Source organism: Grampus griseus (genome assembly GCF_964374135.1).
Source record: "Grampus griseus genome assembly, chromosome: X".
NCBI lineage: Eukaryota > Metazoa > Chordata > Mammalia > Artiodactyla > Delphinidae > Grampus > Grampus griseus.
Window position 1 is genome coordinate 87,578,654 of NC_138999.1, and position 26,906 is coordinate 87,605,559.

At 37.0% G+C, this 26,906-nt stretch overlaps 1 protein-coding gene across 3 annotated transcripts in view; it reads right to left on the reverse strand.

Moving 5' to 3' along the window:
• Positions 1–26,241, reverse strand: part of ZMAT1 (zinc finger matrin-type 1) — a 33,720-nt gene extending 7,479 nt beyond the window's left edge. The window contains exons 1-5 of one of the 3 annotated variants that reach the window (XM_082681598.1): positions 25,957–26,241; positions 11,692–11,798; positions 7,687–7,788; positions 7,435–7,609; positions 5,757–5,825 (exon numbers count right to left, since the gene is read on the reverse strand). In XM_082681598.1, the coding sequence (XP_082537724.1) occupies positions 5,757–5,825; positions 7,435–7,609; positions 7,687–7,788; positions 11,692–11,798; positions 25,957–26,236 (733 nt within the window). In that variant the 5' untranslated portion in view covers positions 26,237–26,241. Of the gene's footprint in view, positions 1–5,540; positions 5,826–7,434; positions 7,610–7,686; positions 7,789–11,691; positions 11,799–25,956 lie in introns of all 3 variants that reach the window. The other 2 variants (XM_082681597.1, XM_082681599.1) reach the window with 2 other exon arrangements.
• Positions 26,242–26,906: the final 665 nt, after the last annotated feature.

Sequence of the window (26,906 nt, forward strand, 5' to 3'; positions counted from 1 at the left end):
GCAACTGACTTCAAACATTTCTCCAAATCTATGTTTATCCCACTACACAACACTGCCTTTCAATAAACAATTATCAAATATTGAGAAAAACCATATACTCATTCCCATATAAAGCACTGAGAAGGATATTGCAGAATAAAATACAATCCCTTGTCTCAAGGGGGCCAATTCAGTTAAGGGACTATAATTAATGCAACTGTCAATGAACAGTAATATCTATGAAAAATCAGAGGAAGGGGAGAATATCAAGAGCTAGAGAAGCAAGGGAAGTTGTGATGGACTTTGGAGGAAAAGAAGGATTTGAATTGTAAGGAAAGCAGTTAGGGAATTCCAGGGGATGAAAACAATATCAGGTATGGAAGAGACAGAAATGAGCATGATGTGCTGAATTCAAATAATCTGTTCAACCAACACTAAACACCTCTGTGGCACCAAGCATCATGCTAGATGCTAGAGGTACAAGATTAATAAATTGGGCAGGTTGCTCACAAATCCAAGTGAGAAACAGACACATGAACAGAGGATTTCAATCTCATTTGGTAAAAGGTAAGACAAGTATGCTTAAGAGGTATGGGAATTCAATGAAGCAGAGGCACTTAGTACAATATGGGAGCCTGAAGAGGGCTACTGGAAGAGATGATGCCTTAGTTAAACTTGGAAAAATGAAAAATAGTTAACGGTTAAAAGAGTTGAGAAGAGTACTGTAGGCAGAGGAAATAGCATGAAAAGAACACAGAAGTGTTTACAGTAACTAGTTAAAATTTGGAATTGTTGCAGAATAAAATATAAGGGGATGAGATGGGAGAGGCAAAAGTATATCACATCAAAGAGACTTTTATATTATGCTAAGGAGCCTAGATTTTTATTCTGTGGGCTGGGAAACCTTGAAGTGGTTTAAGTAGTAAGTAACATGGTCAGCTGTGTGTTTTAGAGAAATCTCTCCTCTAACTGCAATATGGAGGGTAATTTTAAGAGGAGCAAGCCTGGAAGTAAGGAGACCACAGTTACATAAGGCAAGAGATGAGGAGGGCATGGGCTAGAAAGGTCACAGTAGGGGTAGAGAGAAGCAGGGATATTGGTGAAATACTTACCATTAAAACAGACAAAATTTAATGACTGAGTGAATGTGGGAGATAAGGGAGAAGGAGGAATCTAGAGAAGTCTAAAATACCTCTCAGCATAGTTTGGTGACTGAGTGGGTGGTGATCCTAACTGAAATTGGAACTTCATAAGGAAGCACTATTTTAGGAGGTGGGAGAATAAGCATTGGTGAGTTTGAATTTGGACACACAGAGTCTGATATATCTGTGAGATTTTCATGTAAAGGTGTCCAATAGGCAGTTAGATATGGGAATTTGAAAGGCAGAAGATAGGTTAATTTTGGAGAAGTCAGGGGATGGGGGTTAGTTAAGACAATCAGAGTGGGTGAGATGTCCTGAGGATAATGTATGGGTGGGCATAGCAACACCAACATAATGATAAAAACCCTGGAGAGCACCACTCTTTAAACTAGATGGTAGAGGAGGAGGGGGACCATGAAAAATCAAGAAGTAAAGGACAAAGTTGTAAGGATGAACAGGAGAGACTGATGTCAAAGGAGGAAAGTTTAGTGAATGGAGTAAAGATGGCCATTGGATTTAGAAATTTAGAAGTCACAATAACCCCGTGAGGGACAGTTTCAGTGGAACGGTACAGTGGTGGTGTGGAGGGCTGGGGGAATGTGTGTCAACAAATGGTAATGAGTTGAGGAGTGAATATCAGTAAAGACAGTTAAGAGTATATTTGAAAAACAAAAACAACAACACAACCAAAAAAAACCTGGCAAAGAAGAGAAGGGGAAAGTGTAGTAGTTAAAGGGAAACTCAAGGTTAAGGGATTATTTGGTTAAGGCAAGATACTTGGTATGCACATTTGATGGCCACATTTTTCTTGATGAAATAAGGAATAAGCTTGCCTGAATGTTGTGAGGAGGGGGAGTGTTGAACAGTAGAAGAGAGTCCTGGAGAGTGGTATAGGCTTAAAAATCACTGCTGAAAGGAAAGTGAAGGAAAAGGAAAAGTATTAAGTAGGACTAAAAGGCCACAGAGATTGGATACTAAGACTCTGTAGAGGCACCCAATCTCTAGCCTTATATAATTCTCCATAGCATCACTCAGTGTTCTGAATGTAAAAGTAGAACAAGTGGACTGTGGAATTGATCCTGGGTTGAAATCTTGCTACTAGGTAGTGAGAGAATAACAATGAGGTATAAGTAAAGCCTTCCAGAAGGTGGTTACAGCATTAAACTGTGAGATGATGGTAGTGAAAATGCAATGGAACGATAAAGGAAGAAGAAACAGTTCTAAAAAGACCTGATAAGACTGTGGACGGATAGGAGATAGGGAAATTTAGTCAAAGATGCCCTCAAAGATTCAAGTGTGGGTGACTAATAAATAGTGGTACTACTGGCAAAGAAAGAAAACTTGGTAAATTTAAGGTGGTTTTAGGGAAGATTATTAATTCAGTTTTAGATATGCTGAGTTACAGGTGAAGGTGAGACATCTAAGTGCAATAATGGGGCTAGAAATTAGTAAAATAAACAAAACAAATACAGTAAATTAAAAATACATACATATTTTATTTCCATATTGTTATGGTAGCCATTCCTGTGCTAATAAGATCTGGACTGAATGAGGGACATGAAGAGAGCAGTAAGAATGATGAAGAAAAAGGGAAAGAGATTGGATATAGTAGAAACATATATAAACCATAGCAGACAGAAAAGACGGCAGAGACAGAAAGAAGGGAGAAAATGGGTGAAGAGTGAATATAGTTAAAGTGGCACAGGTTAAGCTGTTTTTGTCTTACCGCTTGCTCACTTATAATATGGGCTTCTGCTGTAGCTGTTCTTTGCAATTCTCATTTGCTACTTTAAATTCTTCAGCTATTTTTTTAATCCTCAAATGTTTACTGTTATCAAAATGAAATAGTCAAGGCAGGGTTGAAAATCTGTTCTTTGAGCTTCATCTTCAGAGGCTAGTATAAAATGACTTCAAAGACTGGATTAAATTATGCTGATGATCAGCACTCGCCTCCCCAGCCAGATAAAAATTTCACCAAAATCCTTCTCTCAATCTAATAACCTTGAAACTTCAGAGTGCTAAAATGACCCTCCTTTCAGAAGTGACCAAAGTGCACACATTTCTCATGGCTGACACACTTCTCAGTTCCAATTTACCTAATGCCACAAACTAGAAGTCACTTATTTCAGATCACCCTCAGCGTAGCGATGGGAAAAATACCCTAACAAGTGGAAGTCTGTCATTTCTCCAAACATCTACGACTTTCAGAAGCCCTACCACTTCTATTTCTACACTTGCCTAAATCAACGTTCTTTAAAATCCTAGATAAAAATACAGATCTCTATGTAACTTTTGGGGACATGTTGAATCACATTAAGCAGAAAACTTAATAGTACAAACACAGGGTTAGCACTCAATAAATAAAGGTTAATAGTTCACTGATTCATATATTAAACTAATCTCTATTGAGGTAGGCCTACTCTGTGCCAGTTTCTATCTCTAGTAGTGGAAATACAGATGAGTTAGATGAAGTCCCTTCCCTCAAAGACCTTACATTCTAGTGGGAGATAAAGACGCAGGGAGAGATAATTAGATATTCAGGTTAAGGAAGCACAGAATATAAGCCTTGAAGGAAGTGAAAAGGCTTGAAAGAAGTGAAATGAGTAGGAGTTGGTCAAGAGAAGAGGGACATGAAGATGTTCTAGGCAAAATGGCAGCATGAAGGGCACAGAGACAAGAAATGGGGTAATGGTTTCTGGAAACCATAAGCAGTTTGTAGATTCTGACCCACATAAATCATAGCAGGAAGTAGCAGGGAATAAGCCTGGAGAAGGAGATAGGGACAAGAGGGTAGAGAGCTATGAAGCTTAGATTTTTATCCTTAGAAAATAGAGAAATAAGGACTTTTAAGCAGGGGAATGACATGAAAAGATGTACACTTTAGATGAAACACTCTAGTGGTTAAACTGAGGGTAGATCTGGGGAGACAAAACTGATGGCAAGGAGAGTAGTTAGAGGTTGTGGCAATATTCTAGAACAATGCTTCTCAAAATTTATTGTGAGTACAAATCACCTAAGCATCTTGTTAAAATGCAGATTCTGATTCAGTAGGTCTGCAGTGAGGCCTGAGATTATTTTTTCTAACAAGCTCCCAAGTGATGTTTATAATGCTGGCCACAAACCACACTTTGAGTAGCAAAACTCTAGAAAAGATGTTGAGGGCCTGAACTAGTATGGGAAAAGCATGGCTGGAGAAAAGGTAACAGTAAGATTCAGGAGGTAAAACAGTCATGGCTTGGTGCCTCATTAGATATAGGAAGTGAAGTAGATGGTGCTGAGGGATTTACAATTAACTACAGGTTTCTACTTTGAATGACTGAGTGGATTTGAAATGGCTATGAGGTATACAGGTGAAGAGGTAGCTGCTCTTTGAATATATGAATCTAAAGCTTTGCAGAAAGGTCATAAGCATACAGATGACAGATGAAATCAGAGGAACGGATTAGATCATGTTATAGATTAAGGTCAAGAATGGAACCATGGGAACGTCTACATTTAGACAATGAATTTAAAAAAGAGCCCCCAAAGAAAACAGAAAATAAATAGAAACACGGGAAAAGAACAATAGCATAAGGAGTTACTAATGACAAAGAATAGAGCTTCAAGGAGGGAGTAATGAACATTTTCACATTAAGCAAAAAGGTCTAGTAAGGAAAGAATTGAAAAATAATGGTGAGTAGAGGAAAAGTGGGTGGAGAAGAGAATATGAAAAGGGAATAAAAATACTAGTAGTGAGATGGTGCCTGTGGGGGAAAAATGAAAAAACATATGGTTAGAAGAGCAAGTGGATCACTCCAGTCAGGATCAGAATCTTTATTGCACCTGAATTCTTGCCACTCTTTCTCAGCTCTTTTGTTCATCCTCTCTCCTTCCCACTGCTATCAATCTAAATCATATACTTCCTCTATAAAGATTTTCTGAACCATGATGTTTGGCTTCTCTGGTTACCAAAAATATGTACACAAAAATCCATGTCTGCAGCCTCTTGCAATGAAGTATTATTAACCCAATTAGTTATACACTTGCCCCTTCAGGGAAAATAGTATATCTTCATTTGTATTCCCAAGAATAACTAGCCTAGCAACTAAGAGACACTTAAGTCATACTTAGTGACCGAATGATATAACTACATGATACTAATTTAAAATACTTCCTTATGTACCTATGATATAACATGAAACCGTGGTAATACCTATATTTTATTAGTAAGTGTCATCTAAACCTTTCTGGGTCTCATTTTCTAGAAAACCAACAGACAGACCTATATGGACTCAAAAGTCCTTATCGAAAATTCTATGATCCCATGAGTATTATAAACCTTGTATTCAGTAAAAGCAAAATAGTATATACATAAGCCAGATATGTTTAATAAAATATAAACTTTCTAAGAAAGAGATTTGGGATAATTTTACTATTTACCATTTGCATCTGATTTTGCTGGAAGAGGTTTCTCTCTTATCTTGTCTACAAACTTCTTCTTAGCTTCATTTCTTTTGTGTTTTTTCCCAACATAATGTTGTTGGGCCATTAATGGACCATTAAAGGAAGCAGGACAGAGCTTACAATACTTGTTTGGATTATTCAAATCCAAAGCACTGCTGGAAGAGGAAGGCGTAGTCTCGTCTTTAATCCCACCTGGAGGAGGCTTGACAACAAGGGGCTTCAGAAAAGTTGACTCAGCAGAAGTAGTAATAGGCACACCTGCTGAAATAGTCATAATGAAAAGTGATCAACATGTGTCCAGCTATTAGAGCTGCATTCATTATAAAGTATTAGGGAAAGTTAGAGTTTTTTTAAAACCTACTATCTCTGGACTTTTTCCATATAAGGCTGTTGGATAAAGGTACTCAGGCTAAAACGAATTTCCTTCTGTGAGAATAGAAATTTGAATACAAGTCTGTCACCAAGTTTCTCCAACAAAGATACAGGAAAGAATATTCAGCATTAGGCATGTATTTCAAATGAATTTTATTCATCTGAAAAATCAATAAAGGCATAAGAGATGTCTTAGGATGGTTCTTGAAATTAGTGAGGGTAAAAGAGATGGTACCAACTTCTAAGTTGGTGTCTTTCTTGAGTAGCAAAGTAAATCACCTATTCAGTCCAGATTTGTGGTGTCTGTATCAAAATAAAATTTATGCAGTTGTTTAAGGCTATAAAAGTATGTTTCCACATTTACAGTTATTTCAGATCTCTTTCATTTAGTCTCCTCTCTGAGCCCAAATTTATGAATTTTGGGGACTAAAGATAAGGCTTTACAAGATGCTTTCTCTTGTAGGGCACACTGATTCTGTCCCTCTTGACTGACAGGCAGAAAAACAAATATACAAAAATTAGAGAGACTAGAATAAATTTAAAAATAATTCTGGTTTCATTTATTAAGAAAACTATATGTTTTAATGCTGATGAGGCCTACACTATGAGTTGGAAATTAATGTTGGTAAAATTTCCATGCTAGACATGCTTTATTCCTAAAGTGTTGAAGCTAGTGAGAATGTGGTAAATTATTTATTCCAGAGAATTGATCATCTTATTTTTTGTTCTGGCACACATTTTCAAAATACAGGCACATTTTCAAAATACAGGCTGGGTTTTCCAGGGTGTACTCTGCCACTTCAGGCCAGAAGTGAGATCTGTGGGTCAGTTCTCTCATGCGCTGGCGGCCCAACATCACTGGAAGGAGGAAACAGCAATGTTTTACAGTTCTCTGTATCTTTGGCATCTAACATAAAATAAGTACTCAATAACTGCTGATTGATAATGCTAGTAGTACCTTTTCTTTATATTCATAGGAAGAAAGAAATGAGCAATCCGGTAGAAGAAGATTCCATACCTTTTTTTTTTGGCTATAGTTATAGTCAGAAAATGCTGCAACATAACTATATTATGGTGAAGACATTGGTCTGAACACACACTATGAGGTAATGTTTTGGAAAGTACTAAAGCAAAAAAAGAAGAATGAGATAGATGCCAAGGGGAAGAAGTAAGAAGGAGCTAAGACTTTATAATTTGATTAGAAACTGGAGAGTTCAGGTTGCTTATTGTTCTTTCTGTATAGCAACATAGCAAATAACTTGCTTTTATTTGGATTTAATAAACTGAAAAGGAGAGGTCACAACATTTCTTAAAATTCAGCTAGCAATTATGATCTCTATATTAAATTACAAGGATACAGAAAGAGATTAACCAGGCAGAAGAAGAACCAAGTTACTGTGGCAGAGTAAAAGTCTCTCCAATAAAAAATGGATGGCAGAGATGGGAAAAAATTATAGAGAGACCCTGTATTGAAGTTAAAGAGTGAATGTCATCTTACCCATCTCTGGCTGAAATCCTGATGGAGATACCTGATCATGCTCCTCCATTAATTGCTTCAGTTTTTTAGCATGGAATTTCCCCACATAGTGAGACTGAGCAACAACTGGGGAGCTAAAAATCATGTTGCAGAGATCACAAAATTTGTTTCTGTCCACTACTTCACTCCTATGCATCTGAAATAAGCACAATCTTGTTAGAAAGATTCAATAACTCAAACTTTCGAATTACAACATCAACAAAGGACACTCACCTGAAAATTCCTAACATCCATCTTCATTTTCTTACCAGGCACTTCATTTTGTTCCCCATGCATTTGAAAATAAAACCTAACATTTTGATCATGTTTTTCACTCTAAAAAAATATATATATAATATGACTTTGTTTATTCAATAACAGAGGTACCCCAAATTTACACCTCTTCAAATTTGAGGACAGTACCCGTGAATTGAAATATATTTAATGTGTACCAAGTTTATGAAAAGGCTTCACATGCTTTCAAATCTCTAAATCTCAATTAAAATGAAAATAATGCTGTAGTTTAGAGTCCAATAACTTCTAGGTTTTTGTTTTTGACAGAGACTCCTAGATTTTTTTGCCTAATATCAAACTTATTCTTCTTCCTTAGTTACACATCTTAGGCAATATACCCAGCTAAAAGACTGCATGTTCCAGCCTCTCTTTCAGCAAGACGTAATCTTGTGACTCTATTCTGGCCAATAAGATGTAATCTGAAATGCTGGGTAGAACTTCTGGGAAGCCTCCTAAAAGGATGGAGGATGAACCCTTCTTCTAACCTTCTTCCCTCCTGCTTCTGGAATTAAGATTTAAAGGTCATCTGGGACTATGGGGGATCTTGAGGACAGAGGCTAGTTCATCAGAGTAGAAAGAGAGAAAATGCCTAGATCTCTGATAATGTTATGGAGCTGTCACATCAGCCCTGTACTGCTTACCTCTAAAATTCTTTTATGTGAGGAAATTAACTCTTCTAGGTTAGGCACATTAGAAAAATCTCTGAACAAATGTAGAACAAAATACATAATAACGAAAATGTTGGTGTAAATAGAAGGGAAACTAACATTCCTGAACATATACTGTGAGGCAACTACTTACCCTCTCTCTACAGCATTTTAAATTGTGAAATATATATATATAGAAAAGCACAGGAAATAATATAGCTGAAGTACATACCCACTGTCCAGTTTTAACAGATATTATTAACATTTTTCTATATTTGTTTCAGATCTCCTTTTCAAAAGAGGTGAAATTTTACACATACAGTCCTATCTCCTCATGCCAACAATCCCTCCCCTCCTCCCGATAGGTAACCACTATCTTAAAGTTGGTCTATATCATTTCCTCTATGCCTCTCTTCTTTTACTAGATATGCATGTACCCATAAACAGTATTATGTACTACTGTCATTTTTTTAATTTTATGAAAATGAAATCAGTCTATTCATATCCTTTTCAACTTTTTATAACTCAATATTATGTAAGATTTGCCCATATTGATACATATAGCTCTAGTTCATTCATATTACATGTTGCATAATATTCCACTCCATATGCTACCCATCAAGTTACCTACTGAAGGCAGTTATGTTTCTGTTTATTTTGCTATCACAAGCATTTCTGCACTGAACATATGTAAATATATCTCCTAATATAATGTCCAAGAGTTTCTTTAAAGTAGACACCTAGATATGGACTATTTGGCTTATAAGGTATGAGGGTTTTCAGCTTTAATAGGTATTATAAAATTTCTCTCCAAAGATGTTGAAGCAAGCAACTATATTCCAATAAAAAATAATTTAAAAAAAGATGTTGAAGCAGTTTACAACTCCAAATGTAGCATATATGAGTGATTTGTCTTCCTATATTCTCCTGAAGTGTTAAGTGCTATTAGATTTCAATTTTTGCGAACATGATGGTTTTGATAAGATAGTTCATTATCACTTTAACTTGCATTTCCCATATGATCACTTCTGAAGTTAAGTATCTCTTCTATAGCCTGTTTATAACACTTTCCCATTTTTCTATTGGGTTGTTTCTTGTTCTAATTGATATATAGTTCTTTATATATTCTAGATACTAATCCTTTGTTAGTTATATCGGTTATAAATAGCACTCAATCTGTGGCTTGTCTTTTAACTTTATAATGAGTTTTTTGTCATATAAATTTTCCCTACCAGGTATCATGGCATATTTTAAAGCTATACTAATAAGGTGAAATTATTATAGAGACAGGCAAACAAAGCAATACAATAGAACATAATAACATTATAAATATATATATAAATTAACTTATGATAGAGATGCCACTACAAATCAGTGAGGCAAGGATGGACTGTTTAAATAAATATTGCTGGGATACCTGGTTATCTGTATGGAAAATAATGTTACCACCCTCCATATGTGAAAATCAATACCAGATGGATCAAACACTTTAACCTAAAAAATAAAGCTTTTAAAAGTATTAGAAGAAAATAGAAATATCTATATGACAAAAGAACAAAGAATGGTTTCTTAAACAAGTAAGTATAAATACAAAAGGAAATATTAATAAGTGCAACCTCATTAAAATTCAAATCTTCTGCAGTACTGTCCTATTTTACATGAACAATAAATACTATGCTGAGATAGTCTGACGCTATTAACCAAGCTGTATACTAAAGAGAAAAAAAATCCCCTTTTCAAGTAGGATATTTGCACAGAAGTGCTTTCAAATATATGGAAAGTCATGTATAGTTTTGATTTGATTATTTAACAAGCTTAAGTACCAAACTTACAGATGGCACTGAAATTTAAATTTAAAAATATGCTACAACATTACATAACATAATGCCTTATAGCCATTAAACTATTACAGAAAAGTAAAACGATGTAATGATAAGACAAAGTGTTCAGAATATGTTCTTATATGAAAAAGCAAGTGCAAAACAACATACAATTCTCTTTTGTAAAAATATGTCTGTGTGTTTAGAAAGCATACTGGAATCATATAAACAGAAGTTAATTAAATGATGCTTACTTACAAGCAACAGAATTATGATTGATTCATATTTTCTTATATTTTTGTATATTTTCTACACTGAATAGTACTTCATAAGCCCATAAAAGTGATTTTTCAAATTTAAATTCAAATGGCTCCAACCACAGTTATCACAGAGCCCCTTTATTACATGTCTCTCTTTATTAACTCTAAATCTTTGAGCTTTGGGGTCCCAGGATATGCTAGGCACAATCACATATCTGATTTCACTTAATTCTCACAAGTATAGTAAGAGAGATCTTACGCCCCCATTTTGCAGGCTCAAGAAACATGCTCAGAGAGGTAAAGTGATTTGCCCAGGGTTTCACAACAATGGTGGAGTTAAGACTTGAATCTACGTCCTCTCAATCCACAGCCAACACAATTTCGCTATCTGTAATTACAGTAATTGAATCCCAATCAACATAAGGACTGAAATATAGTTGCCAATAAGATTAGCAATGGGCAAAACAAGATGAGGTGTTTAAAAAAGTAGAACTGGCATTATATTTCTTTTAAGTAAATGTATCTAGTACTTTTGTTAACAAGGATACCAGATATGAAAATAAATCCAATAGTTCATAATATGATGTAGAAATGGGAGACAACACTAAAAGAAAGGAAAGAACACTGGATATGAAATTAGAAGAAATCATTTTTAAGCTTAGTCATGCCAAGATTAGTTATGCAGAATCACTATCCCTCTGGGTTTCAGTTTTCTAATCAATAAACTAAAGAAGTAAGAACATTATACATTCCTCTTTTAACTCTAGAATTCTATGGTACTGTGCTTAAAAACATGTAGCTAAATTAAGTGCAAGACGAGTTCATTTTGTTTTTATCCTTCATTTACTGTAAAGGAAAACTCTGGAGTTCAATAATATCCCTTGATTCACATTAACTGTTTCCTACACAAGCTTTATAAAACTTCCCTTATATTTACTACAAGGACACGAAGGATATAGTGGCTTGATAGATACAAATGGAGGCAGAATGATGTGAAGAAAAGAAAACATGCTTTGGAGTCAAAAAGGCTAAGTTTAAACCCAAATTCTCCAAACTTAAGCTAGTAAGTTACTGTCCCTCTCTGAGCCAGGCTCCTCATCCATCAAAGGGAAATAATACACAGGATTCTCATAAGAATCAAAAACAGATAATATATGAAGTTTATCTGTTATATTTAAAAACCTATTTTAGATTCTATTCCCAGTATTTTTAACCTACCTCATAATGTGAAATCCTTTGTGATTCAAACTGCAGCACCACTCCACATATATTACAAAAATTATCTGTAAAAAGTTCAGTCTTTTCCTGTTCTTTCCAAGTCATATCTATGAATAAAATAAAGGGTAATGAGACTATATATCACATAAATGAATATTTAGAAGTATCATTTTCATTCTTCAACTACATATTGTTTCATATACCACCTCAAACCTGAGTGCTTGTGAGGCTACAGTAAAAGCTTTTTGCTTATTGAGTATGCAATTTAATATGAGCATAATAAATATGCCTCTAATGTAGGATATAGCAAGTGTTATTTATTTAACATGATAAGCCTAGGCAATACCATTCCAAATTAAAAGTTATGGGGGTACCAGTAACTTCATGAGCTTCGTAGACTGATTTGGGGCACCAATAATGAGCAGCAGGATTAAAAAACCAAGCCTTGGAATTTGTGTTTTACAGTAGACAATCCTTAAAAAGGCATTGTTATAAGACTGTCACTTATCTGGAGCTATGGTTCCAATGTTATCTAAAAATCACACGGAACCACAAAAAAATTTTGCCCATAGTAGGCAAACATTTTCCATTGTTGTATGAACATTAGCACATTCATCTGGCCAAACAAGTCTCACGGAAGCCGCCAAAGATATAAAGTAATGTTCATATAATAACATCTAGAAGTGTTATTTCTAAATGTTTCTCACTGTAATAAATAACACATGCCAAAATTTTCTGAATTTACACTTGAGGTCCACACTTCTATCTAAACTTCTTAACAGCTCAATGTATTCCCCCCAAATTTATTAGTGCATCTATAAGGTATAAATCACAAAACATCAAAATTTTGTTTGCTATTTGGCTATTTAAATGAATAAGCTGATACCACACATACTTTCACAGAGAAAGGCCAATGATATATTAAATGGATAAAAAGTTGTAGAACAATAAATAGAATACATCCATTTCCAACACTAACAAAAATTAAATATACATCACATATAAAAAATATGGAAAGATATAAATTAAATTTAAAAGTGATTAACTTTGGGAAGCGGGGCTAGAAAAGGAAGAAAGGGAGAAAATTTAACATTTTATTTTCTGTACAACTGTTTTCTTTCAATTTTTGCAAGAATTATGTAGGACTTTCTATTTAAAAACCTTTAGAGGTATTTATTTTAAAAGTTATGTTGGATATCTACAACTAAGCTTTGTTTTCAGTACCACTGTATGGATTAAAATGCTTACTTAAATTGCATGCTCAAGATAATAATAACTGTAACCAGGAACATGTCAAAAACAAGTTGATGAACACTTAAAAATTTATCCCTATAATATATAGTATCCTCTCTGAATTATTTTTAGGTTGTTTTAAAATATATGATTTCTCTAACTTTGACTCTTAAAGTCAGCAAGGTAGAGAGTTTAACTAAAATGTATTTCAGGACTTGCCTTGTTTCAGAATTAACTACTATATGCAATCTGAGCATAGTGATAAGATATTGAGCTTCCTATTGAATTCTTTAATAATAAGTAAATATTATCATTTGGTGGCAATATAACTTGTTACAGAGGAAAAGTTTCCATTAAGAAGACAAAAGGAAACTACTAATTTAGAGGTTCAACAATTCCTAAAATTTAACACTCATTTCTTTCCTAGATCAACCTTTAATTCCAGATTTCCCCACTTCTAATAGTCAAAGTTTGACACTGACACTCAAGTTGGGAAATATGAAGGCTAAATATTTTAACCTAGCCTTTCATTACTGGTGACCCAGATAAATTTCCATGAAGTCCATGAAGTTACTGGTACCCCTACAACTTTTCCTTTAGAATGGTATTGCCTAGACTTATTGCCTTTGACTCATTTTCTCAAACAAGATCTTGGTCTGTTTTTCTTTATTAAATGGCATAATATTCCAGACTCAAAATCTCAGCCATTCTGCTCCCCAGAAAATCACTGTTTCATGTCAATTCTAGCTTATAACGTTATCTGATATCCATCTCTTCCTTTTAATTCCCCATAACACTACCCAAGTTCAGGCCCTCAATGTCTTGCACATCATTTAGCTTTATTGGTATTTACTGAGGTTAGTTTCAAAGTACTATGGTACACATTTTGGAAAGAGATAAGAAAAAATAAAGAGCACTTATTGAAGGCCCTCTATGTGTAAACAAGATAATAGCTTACCCCTTTAGTTCTTTAAATAAGTCTGCAAGGTAAGTGATATTTGCCACATTCTGAAGGTTAGGAAATTAGGATTCACTGAAATCGAAATAACTTGTCACATGTGTTATTTGGTGGAGCGGAACTTTGTTTTACCTTGACTTTTTTCCATTATAAATACATGACTGTTCCACATGTTGGAAATGACACAGCAAGTGAATAACTCCTAATCTCAAGGAATTTATAATTTAGTAAGGAAGATGTGTATAGAAAGAACCATGGGGACTTCACTGGTGGTCCAGTGGTGAGGACTCTACACTCCCAATGCAGGGGCCTGGGTTCAATCCCTGGTGGGGGAACTGGATCCCACATTCCGCAACTAAGAGTTCGCATACCACAACTGAAAAATCCTGCATGCCGCAAAGAAGATCCTGCAGGCCGCAACTAAAGATTCTGCGTGCAGCAACGAAGATCCCGCAGGCCACAACTAAAGATCCCCGTGCCGCAACTAAGACCCGGTGCAGTTAAATTAATTAATTAATTATTTTTAAAAAGAACTATGATTCCAAGATCAAAATGTCATAAGTGATATAAGACATAAGGTACAGTGGGTTCCTGCTGAGGAGTTTGGGAAAAGCTTTCTAGAGGTAAACAGGTATTGAACTAAGCTTTAAAAGATGAATAAAATTCAGATAAAAAGAGTGGAGAAAAGGTACCTGGGGATACACAAGAATATGAAAGACAATAATTGAAAGCTTGGAATGAGGCCAAATCATAATTGGCTTCATCAGGGCATTTGGACTTAATTCTGCATTCAACAAAGGAAAAGAAGTGATTAAAAAGGGATATGAGAGGAGCTTCAAGATGACGGAAGAGTAAGATGCGGAGATCACCTTCCTCCCCACAAATACATCAGAAATACATCTACATGTGGAACAACTCCTACAGAACACCTACTGAACGCTGGCAGAACACCTCAGACCTCCCAAAAGGCAAGAAACTGCCCACGTACCTGGGTAGGGCAAGAGAAAAAAGAAAAAACAGAGATAAAAGAATAGGCACGGGACCTGCACCACTGGGAGGGAGCTGTGAAGGAGGAGAGTTTTCCAAACACTAGGAAGGTCCTTCCCGGACAGAGACTGCAGGTGGTGGAGGGGGGCAGCTTCGGAGCCACGGAGGAGAGTGCATCAACAGGGGTGCGGAGATGAGCATGAGACGCTAAGGCTGCTACTGCAGCAACCAAGAAGCCTGTATGCAAGCACAGGTCACTATCACCTCCCCTACCTGGAGCCTGTGCAGCCCGCCACTGCCAGGGTCCCGTGATCCAGGGACAACTTTCCCAGGAGAACGCACGGCACGCCTCAGGCTGGTGCAAGGTCACGGGGATCTCTGCCGCCACAGGCTCACCCCACATCTGTACCCCTACTTCCCCCCCGGCCTGAGTGAGCCAGAGCCCCCGAATCAGCTGCTTCTTTAACCCTGTCCTGTCTGAGTGAAGAACAGAAGCCTTCAGGAGACCTACACACAGATGCGGGGCCAAATCCAAACCTGAACCCCGGGAGCTGTGCGAACAAAGAAGAGAAAGGGAAATCTCTCCCAGCAGCCTCAGGAGCAGTGCATTAAATCTCCACAATCAACTTGATGTACCCTGCATCTGTGGAATACCTGAATAGACAACGAATCATCCCAAATTGAGGAGGTGGACTTTGGGAGCAATGATATGTATATTTTTCTCCCTTTTTCTCTTTTTGTGAGTGTTTATGTGTATGCTTCTGTGTGTGATTATTGTCTGTACAGCTTTGCTTTTTCCATTTACCCTAGGGTTCTGTCTGTCCGTCTTTTTTTTTTATTACTTAAATTTTTTTTTCTTAATAATTATTTTTTTAATTTATTTTATTTCAGGTTTTAATTTTTTATTTATTTTACTTTATTTTATTTTATCTTCTTCTTTCTCTCTTTCTTTTCTCCCTTTTATTCTGAGCTGCGTGGAGGACAGGCTCTTGGTGCTCCAGCCAGGCGTCAGCGCTGGGCCACTGAGGTGGGAGAGCCAAGTTCAAGACACTGGTCCAAAAGAGACCTCCCAGCTTCACATAATATCAAACGGCAAAAATCTCCCAGAGATCTCCATCTCAACGAAAAAACCCAGCTCCATTCAATGACTAGCAAGCTACAGTGCTGGACAACCTGTGCCAAACAACTAGCAAGACACGAACACAACCCCATCCATTAGCACAGAAGCTGCCTAAAATCATAATAAGGCCACAGACACCCCAAAACACACCACCAGATGTGGAACTGCCCACCAGACAGAGAAGATCCAGCCTCATCCACCAGAACACAGGCACGAGTCCCCTCCACCAGGAAGCCTACACAACCCACTGAGTCAACATTAGCCACTGGGGACAGATACCAAAAACAATGGAAACTACGACCTGCAGCCTACGAAAAGGACACCCCAAACACAGTAAGTTAAGCAAAATGAAAAGACAGAGAAACACACAGCAGATGAAGGAGCAAGGTAAAAACCCACCAGACCTAACAAATGAAGAGGAAATAGGCAGTCTACCTGAAAAGGAATTCAGAAAAATGATAGCAAAGATGATCCAAAATATCGGAAATAGAATGGAGAATATACAAGAAACATTTAACAAGGACCTAGAAGAACTAAAGAGCAAACAAACAGTGATGAACAACAAAATAAATGAAATTAAAAATTCTCTAGAAGGGATCAATAGCAGAATAACTGAGGCAGAAGCACGGATAAGTGACCTGGAAGATAAAATAGTGGAAATAACTACTGCAGAGCAGAATAAAGAAAAAAAATTGAAAAGAATTGAGGACAGTCTCAGAGATCTCTGGGACAACATTAAGGGCACCAACATTCGAATTATATGGGTCCCAGAAGAAGAAGAGGAAAACAAAGGTACTGAGAAAATATTTGAAGAGATTATAGTTGAAAACTTCCCTATTATGGGAAAGGAAATAGATAATTAAGTCCAGGAAGCACAGAGAGTCACATACAGGATAAACCCAAGGAGTAGTAACACACCAAGACATATTAATCAAACTATCAAAAACTGAATACAAAGAACAAATATAAAAAGCAGCAAGGGAAAAACAACAAATAACACATAAGGGAATCCCCAAAAAGTTAAAAGCTGATCTTTCAGCAGAAACTCTGCAAGCCAGAAGGGAGAGTCAGGACATATACAAAGTGATGAAGGAGAAAAACCTACAACCAAGATTACTCTACCCAGCAAGGATCTCATCAGAATGACTGAGAAATTAAAACCTTTACAGACAAGCAAAAGCTAACAGAATTCAGCACCACCAAACCAGCTTTACAACAAATGCTAAAGGAACTCCTCTAGGCAGGAAACAAAACAGAAGGAAAAGACCTACAATAATAAACACAAAACAATTAAGAAAGTGGTAATAGGAACTTACATATCACTAATTACCTTAAATGTAAATAGATTAAATGCTGCCACCAAAAGACATAGATTGGCTGAATGGATACAAAAACAAGACCCATATATATGCTGTCTAAAAGTGACCCACTTCAGACCTAGGGACACATACAGACTGAAAGTGAGGGGATGGAAAAGGATATTCCATGCAAATGGAAATCAAAAGAAATCTGGAGTAGCAGTTCTCAAATTAGACAAAATAGACTTTAAAACAAAGACTATTACAAGAGACAAAGAAGTACACTACATTATGATCAAGGGATCAATCTAAGAAGAAGATATAACAATTGTAAATATTTATGCACCCTACATAGGAGCACCTCAATACATAAGGCAAATACTAACAGCTGTAAAAGGGGAAATCGACAGTAACACAATCATAATAGGGGACTTTAACACCCCTCTTTCACCAATGGACAGATCATCCAAAATGAAAATAAATAAGGAAACACAAGCTTTAAATGATACATTAAACAAGATGGACTTAATTGATATTTATAGGACATTCCATCCCAAAACAACAGAATACACATTCTTCTCAAGTGCTCATGGAACATTCTACAGGACAGGTCATATCTTGGGTCACAAAGCAAGCCTTGATAAATTTAGGAAAATTGAAATTGTATCAAGTACCTTTTCCAACCACAACGGTATGAAACTAGATATCAATTTCAGGAAAAAATCTGTAAGAAAAACAAACACATGGAGGCTAAACAACACACTACTTAATAAACAAGAGATCACTGAAGATATCAAAGAGGAAATCAAACAATACCTAGAAACAAATGACAATGAAAACACGACGACCCAAAACCTATGGGATGCAGCAAAAGCAGTTCTAAGAGGGAAGTTTATAGCAAGGCAATCCTACTTTAAGAAACAAGAAACATCTCAAATAAAAAACCTAACCTTACACCTAAAGCAATTAGAGAAAGTAGAACAAAAAAATCCCAAAGTTACCAGAAGGAAAGAAATCATAAAGATCAGATCAGAAATAAATTAAAAAAGAAATGAAGGAAACGATAGCAAAGATCAATAAAACTAAAGGCCAGTTCTTTGAGGAGATAAAAAAGTGGATAAACCATTAGCCACACTTATCAAGAGAAAAAGGGAGAAGACTCAAATCAATAGAATTAGAAATGAAAAAGGAGAAGTAACAACTGACACTGCAGAAATACAAAGGATCATGCGAGATTACTACAAGCAACTATATGCCAATAAAATGGACATCCTGGAAGAAATGGATAAATTCTTTGAAATGCACAACGTTCCGAGACTGAACGAGGAAGAAATAGAAAATATGAACAGACCAATCACAAGCACTGAAATTGAAACTGTGATTAAAAATCTTCCAACAGGGGCTTCCCTGGTGGCGCAGTGGTTGAGAGTCCGCCTGCCGATGCAGGGGACATGGGTTCGTGCCCCAGTCCAGGAAAATCCCACATGCCGCGAAGTGGCTAGGCCCATGAGCCACGGCCACTAAGCCTGCGCGTCCGGAGCCTGTGCTCCGCAACGGGAGAGGCCACAAGAGTGAGAGGCCCACATACTGCAAAAAAAAAAAAAAAAAAAAAAAAAAAATCTTCCAACAAAAAAAGACCAGATGGCTTCACAGGCAAATTCTATCAAACATTTAGAAAAGAGCTAACACCTATCCTTCTCAAACTCTTCCAAAATATAGCAGAGGGAGGAACACTCCCAAACTCATTCTATGAGGCCACCATCACTGTGATACCAAAACCAGACAAAGATGTCAAAAAGAAAGAAAACCATAGGCCAATATCACTGATGAACATAGGTGCAAAAATCCTCAACAGAATACTAGCAAACAGAATCCAACAGCACATTAAAAGGATCATACACCATGATCAACTGGGGTTTATCTCAAGAATGCAAGGATTCGTCAATATACGCAAATCAATCAACGTGATACACCATATTAACAAATTGAAGGAGAAAAACCATATGATCCTCTCAATCGATGCAGAGAAAACTTTTGACATAATTCAACACCCATTTATGATAAAAACCCTCCAGAAAGTTGGCATAGTGGGAACATTTCTCAACATAATAAAGGCCATATATGACAAACCCACAGCCAACATCGTCCTCAATGCTGAAAAACTGAAAGCATTTCCACTAAGATCAGGAACAAGACAAGGTTGCCCACTCTCACCACTCTTACTCAACATAGTTTTGGAAGTTTTAGCCACAGCAATCAGAGAAGAAAAGGAAATAAAAGGAATCCAAATTGCAAAAGAAGTAAAGCTGTCACTGTTTGCAGATGACATGATACTATAAATAGAGAATCCTAAAGATGCTACCAGAAAACTCTGAGAGCTAATCAATTAATTTGGTTAAGTACTAGGATAGAAAATTAATGCACAGAAATCTCTGCATTCCTATACACTAATGATGAAAATCTTAAAGAGAAATTAAGAAAACACTCCCATTTACCACTGCAACAAAAAGAATAAAATATCTAGGAATAAAGCTGCCTAAGGAGACAAAAGACCTGTATGCAGAAAATTGTAAGACACTGATGAAAAAAATTAAAGTTGATATAAATAGATGGAGAGATATACCATGTTCTTGGATTGGAAAAATCAACATTATGAAAATGACTCTACTACCCAAAGAAATCTACAGATTCAATGCAATCCCTATCAAACTATCACTGGCATTTTTCACAGAACTAGAACAAAAAATTTCACAATTTGTATGGAAACATAAAAGACCCAGAATAGCCAAAGCAATCTTGAGAAAGAAAAATCAGGCTGGAGGAATCAGGCTCCCTGACTTCAGACTATTCTACAAAGCTACAGTAATCAAGACAGTATGGTACTGGCACAGAAACAGAAATATAGATCAAAGGAACAGGATAGAAAGCCCAGAGGTAAACCCACGCACATATGGTCACCTTATCTTTGATAAAGGAGGCAAGAATATACAGTGGAGAAAAGACAGCCTCTTCTACAAGTGGGGCTGGGAAAACTGGGCAGCTACATGTAAAAGAATGAAATTAGAACACTCCCTAACACCATACACAAAAATAAACTCAAAATGGATTAAAGATCTAAATGTAAGGCCAGAGACTATCAAACTCTTAGAGGAAAACATAGGCAGAACACTCTATGACATAAATCACAGCAAGATCCTTTTTGACCCACGTCCTAGAGAAATGAAAATAAAAACAAAAATAAACAAATTGGAGCTAATGAAACTTAAAAGCTTTTGCACAGCAAAGGAAACCATTAAGAAGATGAAAAGACAACCGTCAGAATGAGAGAAAATATTTGCAAATGAAGCAACTGACAAAGGATTAATCTCCAAAATTTACAAGCAGCTCATGCAGCTCAATATCAAAAAATCAAACAACCCAGTCCAAAAATGGGCAGAAGACCTAAATAGACATTTCTTCAAAGAAGATATACAGATTGCCAACAAACACATGAAAGAATGCTCATCATCATTAATCATTAGAGAAATGCAAATCAAAACTACAATGAGATATCATCTCAGACTGGTCAGAATGTCCATCATTAAAAAATGTACAAACAATAAATGCTGGAGAGGGTGTGGAGAAAAGGGAACCCTCTTGCACTTTGGTGGGAGTGTAAATTCATACAGCCACTATGGAGAACAGTATGGAGGTTCCTTAAAAAACTAAAAATATAACTACCATACGACCCAGGAATCCTACTACTGAGCATATACCCTGAGAAAACCATAATTCAAAAAGAGTCATGTACCAAAATGTTCACTGCAGCACTATTTACAATAGCCAGGTCATGGAAGCAACCTAAATGCCCATCGACAGATGAACAGATAAAGAAGTTGTGGTACATATATACAATGGAATATTTCTCAGCCATAAAAAAGAACGAAACTGAGTCATTTGTTGAGATGTGGATGGACCTAGCGACTGTCATACAGAGTGAAGTAAGTCAGAAAAACAAATATTGTATATTAACGCATGTATGTGAAAATGGTACAGATGAACCAGTTTGCAGGGCAGAAGTTCAGACACAGATGTAGAGAACAGACGTGTGGACACCAAGGGGGGAAAACCATGGTGGGGTGGGGATGGTTGTGTGAATTGGGTGATTGTGATTGACATGTATACACTGATGTGTATAAAATTGATGACTAATAAGAACCTGCAGTATAAAAAAAACAAAGAAAAACAAATAATACTAAACTTCCTTTGGGTTATTTGTATGGAAATACATTAATATAAATGTTTCAGACTACATGAAATTTCTAAAAATCTTATATGTTCTGGTATAATGTTATATATCATAATTCTAGTTATTACTTTAAAATGTATATTTCAGAAATAACTAAATATCCTTGTCAATTGCATTAATATGAACTTTCATCAAATCTTTAACCGTGGTCATTTTTACGTCTTTTGTCATTTACAGACAGTTCTGGGTGTACTCTGATGCTTTCACAAAAATGTTCCTATAAAAGGGTTTCATCTTCAAGGTGTTCATGGAAAAGACTCTGACAAGTACAGGTTTCTGGTAACTGAGTATACTGCTGAACTGAATGAATAAGCATTTTCAAAACTCTAATGGAAAACTGGTGAATTCATAAAAGTGCTAACAAAAGATCAAGATAAAAAAATTAATTACATGGGACTCAGTGAACTGATGAGGATGATTATAATTTTTGTGACCTTTTGTTTGAATAAAAGAAAAATCCCACAGGGACTCAGAGGCAAAAAATATAGAAATCAATTTTCACTGCAAAGTAAGGAGCTGTTACAGTGGAGGATTACTGGACTGAATGGCAATATTATGAAATAGTATGAGTATGTTTCGTGTTTGGTAATTGCAATCATTGTTGCTTTTGTTGTGGTTATCCATTTACAATGCTTGGTGTCAGTTTATTTATCTCTTGTAAAAATAAAATACAATGAAAAATAAAACCTATGATTTTGATTTTAAAATTTTAATTATTTTGCCCTTTTTATAAAATCTTCAGTTTATGAGCGAATGAATGTATGTTTCATAGTAGTTTAAAATACTTTATGTGACACTGGAAGATTGTCTCAATTTGGAAAGCAAAGCAATTATGCCAGTAGGTACTCAATCAATGACAAATGTTGTTTATTAGATAACTGCTAAGAATATATTTTATAAATTAACCCATATAATGCTTTATCAGTATTACACTCTGATGATTGTTAAATATGCCAACAACTTCAAGTGTTAAATAAATTGCTTCAGTCTGGAAAAAAAATTAATTCTAACAATTGGTTAATTATTCTTCCTTAGTACTAACATTAGATATATAATATAATGTGTTTTAGTGTGCCTATAGTATTTGAAACACCATGGGCAAAGTACAGATTTACAATAAACGATGGTGGAGCCTTGATAGTTTAGGAGTCTGGCTAGTTACCCTTAAAACTGCTTTTTCCCCAATTATTTTTTTATTTTATAATTTTACTATCAAGCACTACTATTGGGCTCTATAATATAGCTGTGTCTAGTGCGCCTGTATATTCTGGGCACTGAACCAAGTGCCTGGCACAGGTGCATGTGAGCCTGTGCACGCGCGCACACACACAGGTGTTCAATAAATGATTCCTGAACAAATGAAGGAAAGGCTATTAACTAGGTTTTCTTATGCTGCACTTGAACTTACTGAATAACATCAAGACAAAGGAAAGTCTTGTTAGGTAATGGCTGTGCAAACAGATCATTAACTAAATTAAATGCCAGCATGTCCTCCAATCTAAAAGAGAATCCATTTAATAATTTCTTTTTCTTAAAAGGAAGAGGAAAATAAACAAGAGGGTTTTTGTTTATTTTTGTTTTGATTTTTACTATGATCACATGGCAACATCAATACTGGATGAAAATTCAGTTTTGAGCCATTAAACATTTTTGAAAAACTTCACTGAATGAAATATGAAGGGTCCCTCAAACTCTCATGACTCCACTTGCCATGAATTTGGGGTAGGTATGTGCTTTTTTCATGTGTGTTCACTTGGCATTTCTTTTATTTGTTGATTGTTTTTATGTTGATTGCCCAATTTCCCACTTGTAACCTTTCAGAGTTTCTAATCTTCCCTGCTTGGCAATCTCTAATCTCCACTGATATTTGCTCATTACCAACCCCAAGACAGATGAAATCCTCTGGAATGCTGACTACAGTTGAAAATGGATCAGCAAATGCTTTATCAAACAACTTTTAATGGTCCTATCTGGAGTGGATTTGTAATAATCTGAATCTTGACAATTCTTTGCCACCTGTTAGAGCCATCTCCTAACTAGGACTTAAAAAAATAAACAAGCAAAAGACATTGGCACACCACCAAGAAACATTTTTCTCTCTTCTCTTTTAGCCACTATCATAATTGGTAACCATTTATGGCATTTATAAATATCTAAACAAAAATATTTTGAGACCTAATAGTGTTTTGGACAGTGTACTATATCAAATATGCAGAATTTGTTAGATGAAAATTTAAGAGTTTTGGTTTGGACTGAACAGTTAATGAAGGATATTTACCCAAAATGAAATGGTAAGAGATAATTTTTAGGTAGCAATTATATTTGGTTTCTCATATCCTAGTAAATTGTCTCAACACTTACAACACAGATTTCATTACTCACTGAATGTCAGGTCATAACTCTCGATGAAGGTTTCTATGGCTTATGAATCACTGTTCCAGTGCACAGCCATGGAAATGCCATCGAAAGATTATCAATGCAGCACTGCAAAATCATGGTTCATGCTTTCAGATCTGAAATCAACCTCAAGTTTGGCTACTCCATTACCTCTATTTCAAAAATGTCAAGACCCAAATCCAGGAAGCTTGGAATCTGTTCAGGGTCAGAAAAATCTAGCGGATAAACTAACAACAGAAGCTAGATTCACTACACCAGACCCCTATTCAAGGGCTCTCCTCATTTTTACCAGCTAGCAGTAGTATACACAGGGTATTGCTGCTACTTTCTGAATTTATATCTCTTAAAGCCATTAATACTTGCATATCAAAGATAATGCAACTAAGCCAGTCACAGAGCCAGGCAAAAAGGCATTTTTCCATAAGATGCTGGTCCTAAACCTTACTGTGAAAAGGCCATGAGAGCCAAACTGAATTGTGATCTTCACCCCTGAAAAACTGTTCTCTCCTTCCTGTTGGTTACAGACAGAAACTTTGGTATAAAAACAAAAAATCCAGGAGATTTCATACTTTCATCCCAGAACAACTGTACAAATGCAGCCTGACTGAATGCACTAAATAGTCTTTCAAAAGTTGCTTTCAGTAAGAGAGTTAATAAATTTAAAAAAATCATGTTACAGTGTATTTCTAACTTCCATATTTAGTAAGTGCCATTTATGTAATGTGCATATGACAAATATTGTAAGGGATTTTTTTTTACTGCTTTGCCATTCCTCCAAAGTGAAAGGAGTCAAAGGTTATGGGATATATAATTTAAGAATGTGAAGAGAAAATTATTTTTATGGGATAATTTTAATGCAGTGTCCTCCTAAGAAAAAGTAACTTACATTATTTTACTCTATTTTGGCGTCCACGGTCTTTCACTTTGGAGGCAAATTAGCAGCATACAGTGACACAGAATATACTGGAAATTAATTATGAACTTTACTATGGCAAAATGCTTTACTGAGATCTTCTGCGGTGGACTTGGTCTCAACCACCTAAGAAGCATTTCCAAAACTGCTTTAAAACACATTTCAATGGCAAATTTTACAGTTTGCTGTTAGTAGGCTGTTTACAAGTATATAATATACTTTGTGTGAACTAAATACCACTTCTACTGAAATAGTCAAGAAATATCTTTTTATGTTAGGAGTAATACCTGTTGGTAGGTACAAAAGCACTTATTAAAACCAAAACCACCTAAAAGATGGGCATGAAAACCTTGCTTTATAAGGTCACACCCTCAAATAGCCAAAGAAAATTCTGAAATCTGTGCTTCTCCCTCTCTTCTTTCCTCAGTACAACCCCCTCCACCAGACCCTACGATCCTAAAATCCAACCGATCCTACCTTAAAGCTCAATATACACTCTAACCTCCCCAAATGTCTAATGTTGTCTCTCCTCACGTATACTACTGCAAGTTTCTACACTGCGAGATGCTGAATTTCCCTAAAGGGAGATTTCCTCCCTCTCGTTTCTTTGGCCTTTGCTCTCTCATCTCTGCCCCTTCTCTCCGTCAGTCCCCCTTCCCTTACCCTGACCTTCTAGTTCCACTGCACTTTTCTACCTTGCCTCCTCTGCTTTCACCAAATCACACCTCAGCTTCCTACAGAGAATACTAAAGCGCCCTGACTGGGAGAGAAATTATGTGGTATTTTTTTCCCTTCGAACTCCTGCCTTGTGAATACCTGCAGTTCCTTTTCCTGGGGGCCATCCCTCTCGGGGCAGGGGGAGGTAGGGAAGCCCTTCTCTGCTACGTCCGTCTGGCACATTCGGGGCTACAACGGCGGGGCGGGGCGGGACGGGGTGAGGTTGGCCTTTACTGCGCCACAGCAGGTGGGGGGTGGGGCGCTAACGAACCGCGCCCAGTCCGATCTCGGACTGACTGAACTGAGGCAGCGAAGGAGACGGGGCCGCCCCCACACCCCGGGACGGGAACTCACCTTCTCTGAGGCAAGGGCGGGTGTCTACTTTAAAACTACTGTCCCCCCTCCCCGCCGCCGCCATAGTGGAGCCGCCAAAGCCGCCGCCGCCGTCGCCGCAGCCACCGGCAGGCGAGCAGGCAGGGGTGGAGGTGGCGGAGGAGACAGTCACAACCGCTGCCGCCGCCGCCGCCGCCGCCGCGCAGGCGGTGTAGGAGGAGGAGGAGGCGGCAGAGACGGTAGCTTCCTGAGGGGAAGACTCCGCCGCCAGCGGTGTGGCTGTGCTTCGCGCCGCCGCCATCGCAGCGAGGCGCGGACAATTGCACTTCGTCTCTTTCCAGTTAAGTTCCTTTGTCTCCGCCTCCTTCTTAGCCCCGCCCCTTGCCCCTCTTCTCTCTCTGGCTCAAGCCTCGTTCTCACTCCTTCTCTCCACCAATAGGAACGCTTCAGATCCGCGGGCCACCCCTCCCCTCCCCCCACGGCTCGGCGTCACCCGCCTCCCTTTGGAGGGGAAGCAACGGTGACCAAGTGCAAAGGGCAAAAAGCGCGGGATGTAAAGGCACGTGGGCCTCACACAATGAAGCTTCTTCCGTTGGAGGAGCTAATCTAAATCCAATTTAAGGTAAAAAAATGTCTGGAAACCAATTTATTTCACCCGCAAAATATCTCTAAAATATATGTTCTCCTGCCTTTCTTACAGCCCTCAGTGAACAGAAATAAGCAGAAGCCTTGGTCATGAAGCATTTCATCATGGGCCCTAAGGTCCTGCTTAACTATGGATCTACCCATCTAAATTACAATAAAAACCTGGGAATCCAGTACCCAACCAAAAAACTAGAATATTACTTATAATTTGAATCTCCTCACCATCTTTTTCCTCAACTTCCAAAGAAACCAATATCTTGATTTATGTTATTATTTCCATACCCCTTTTACATACATTCTAGCCATAGATGTGTGCCTAAACCATG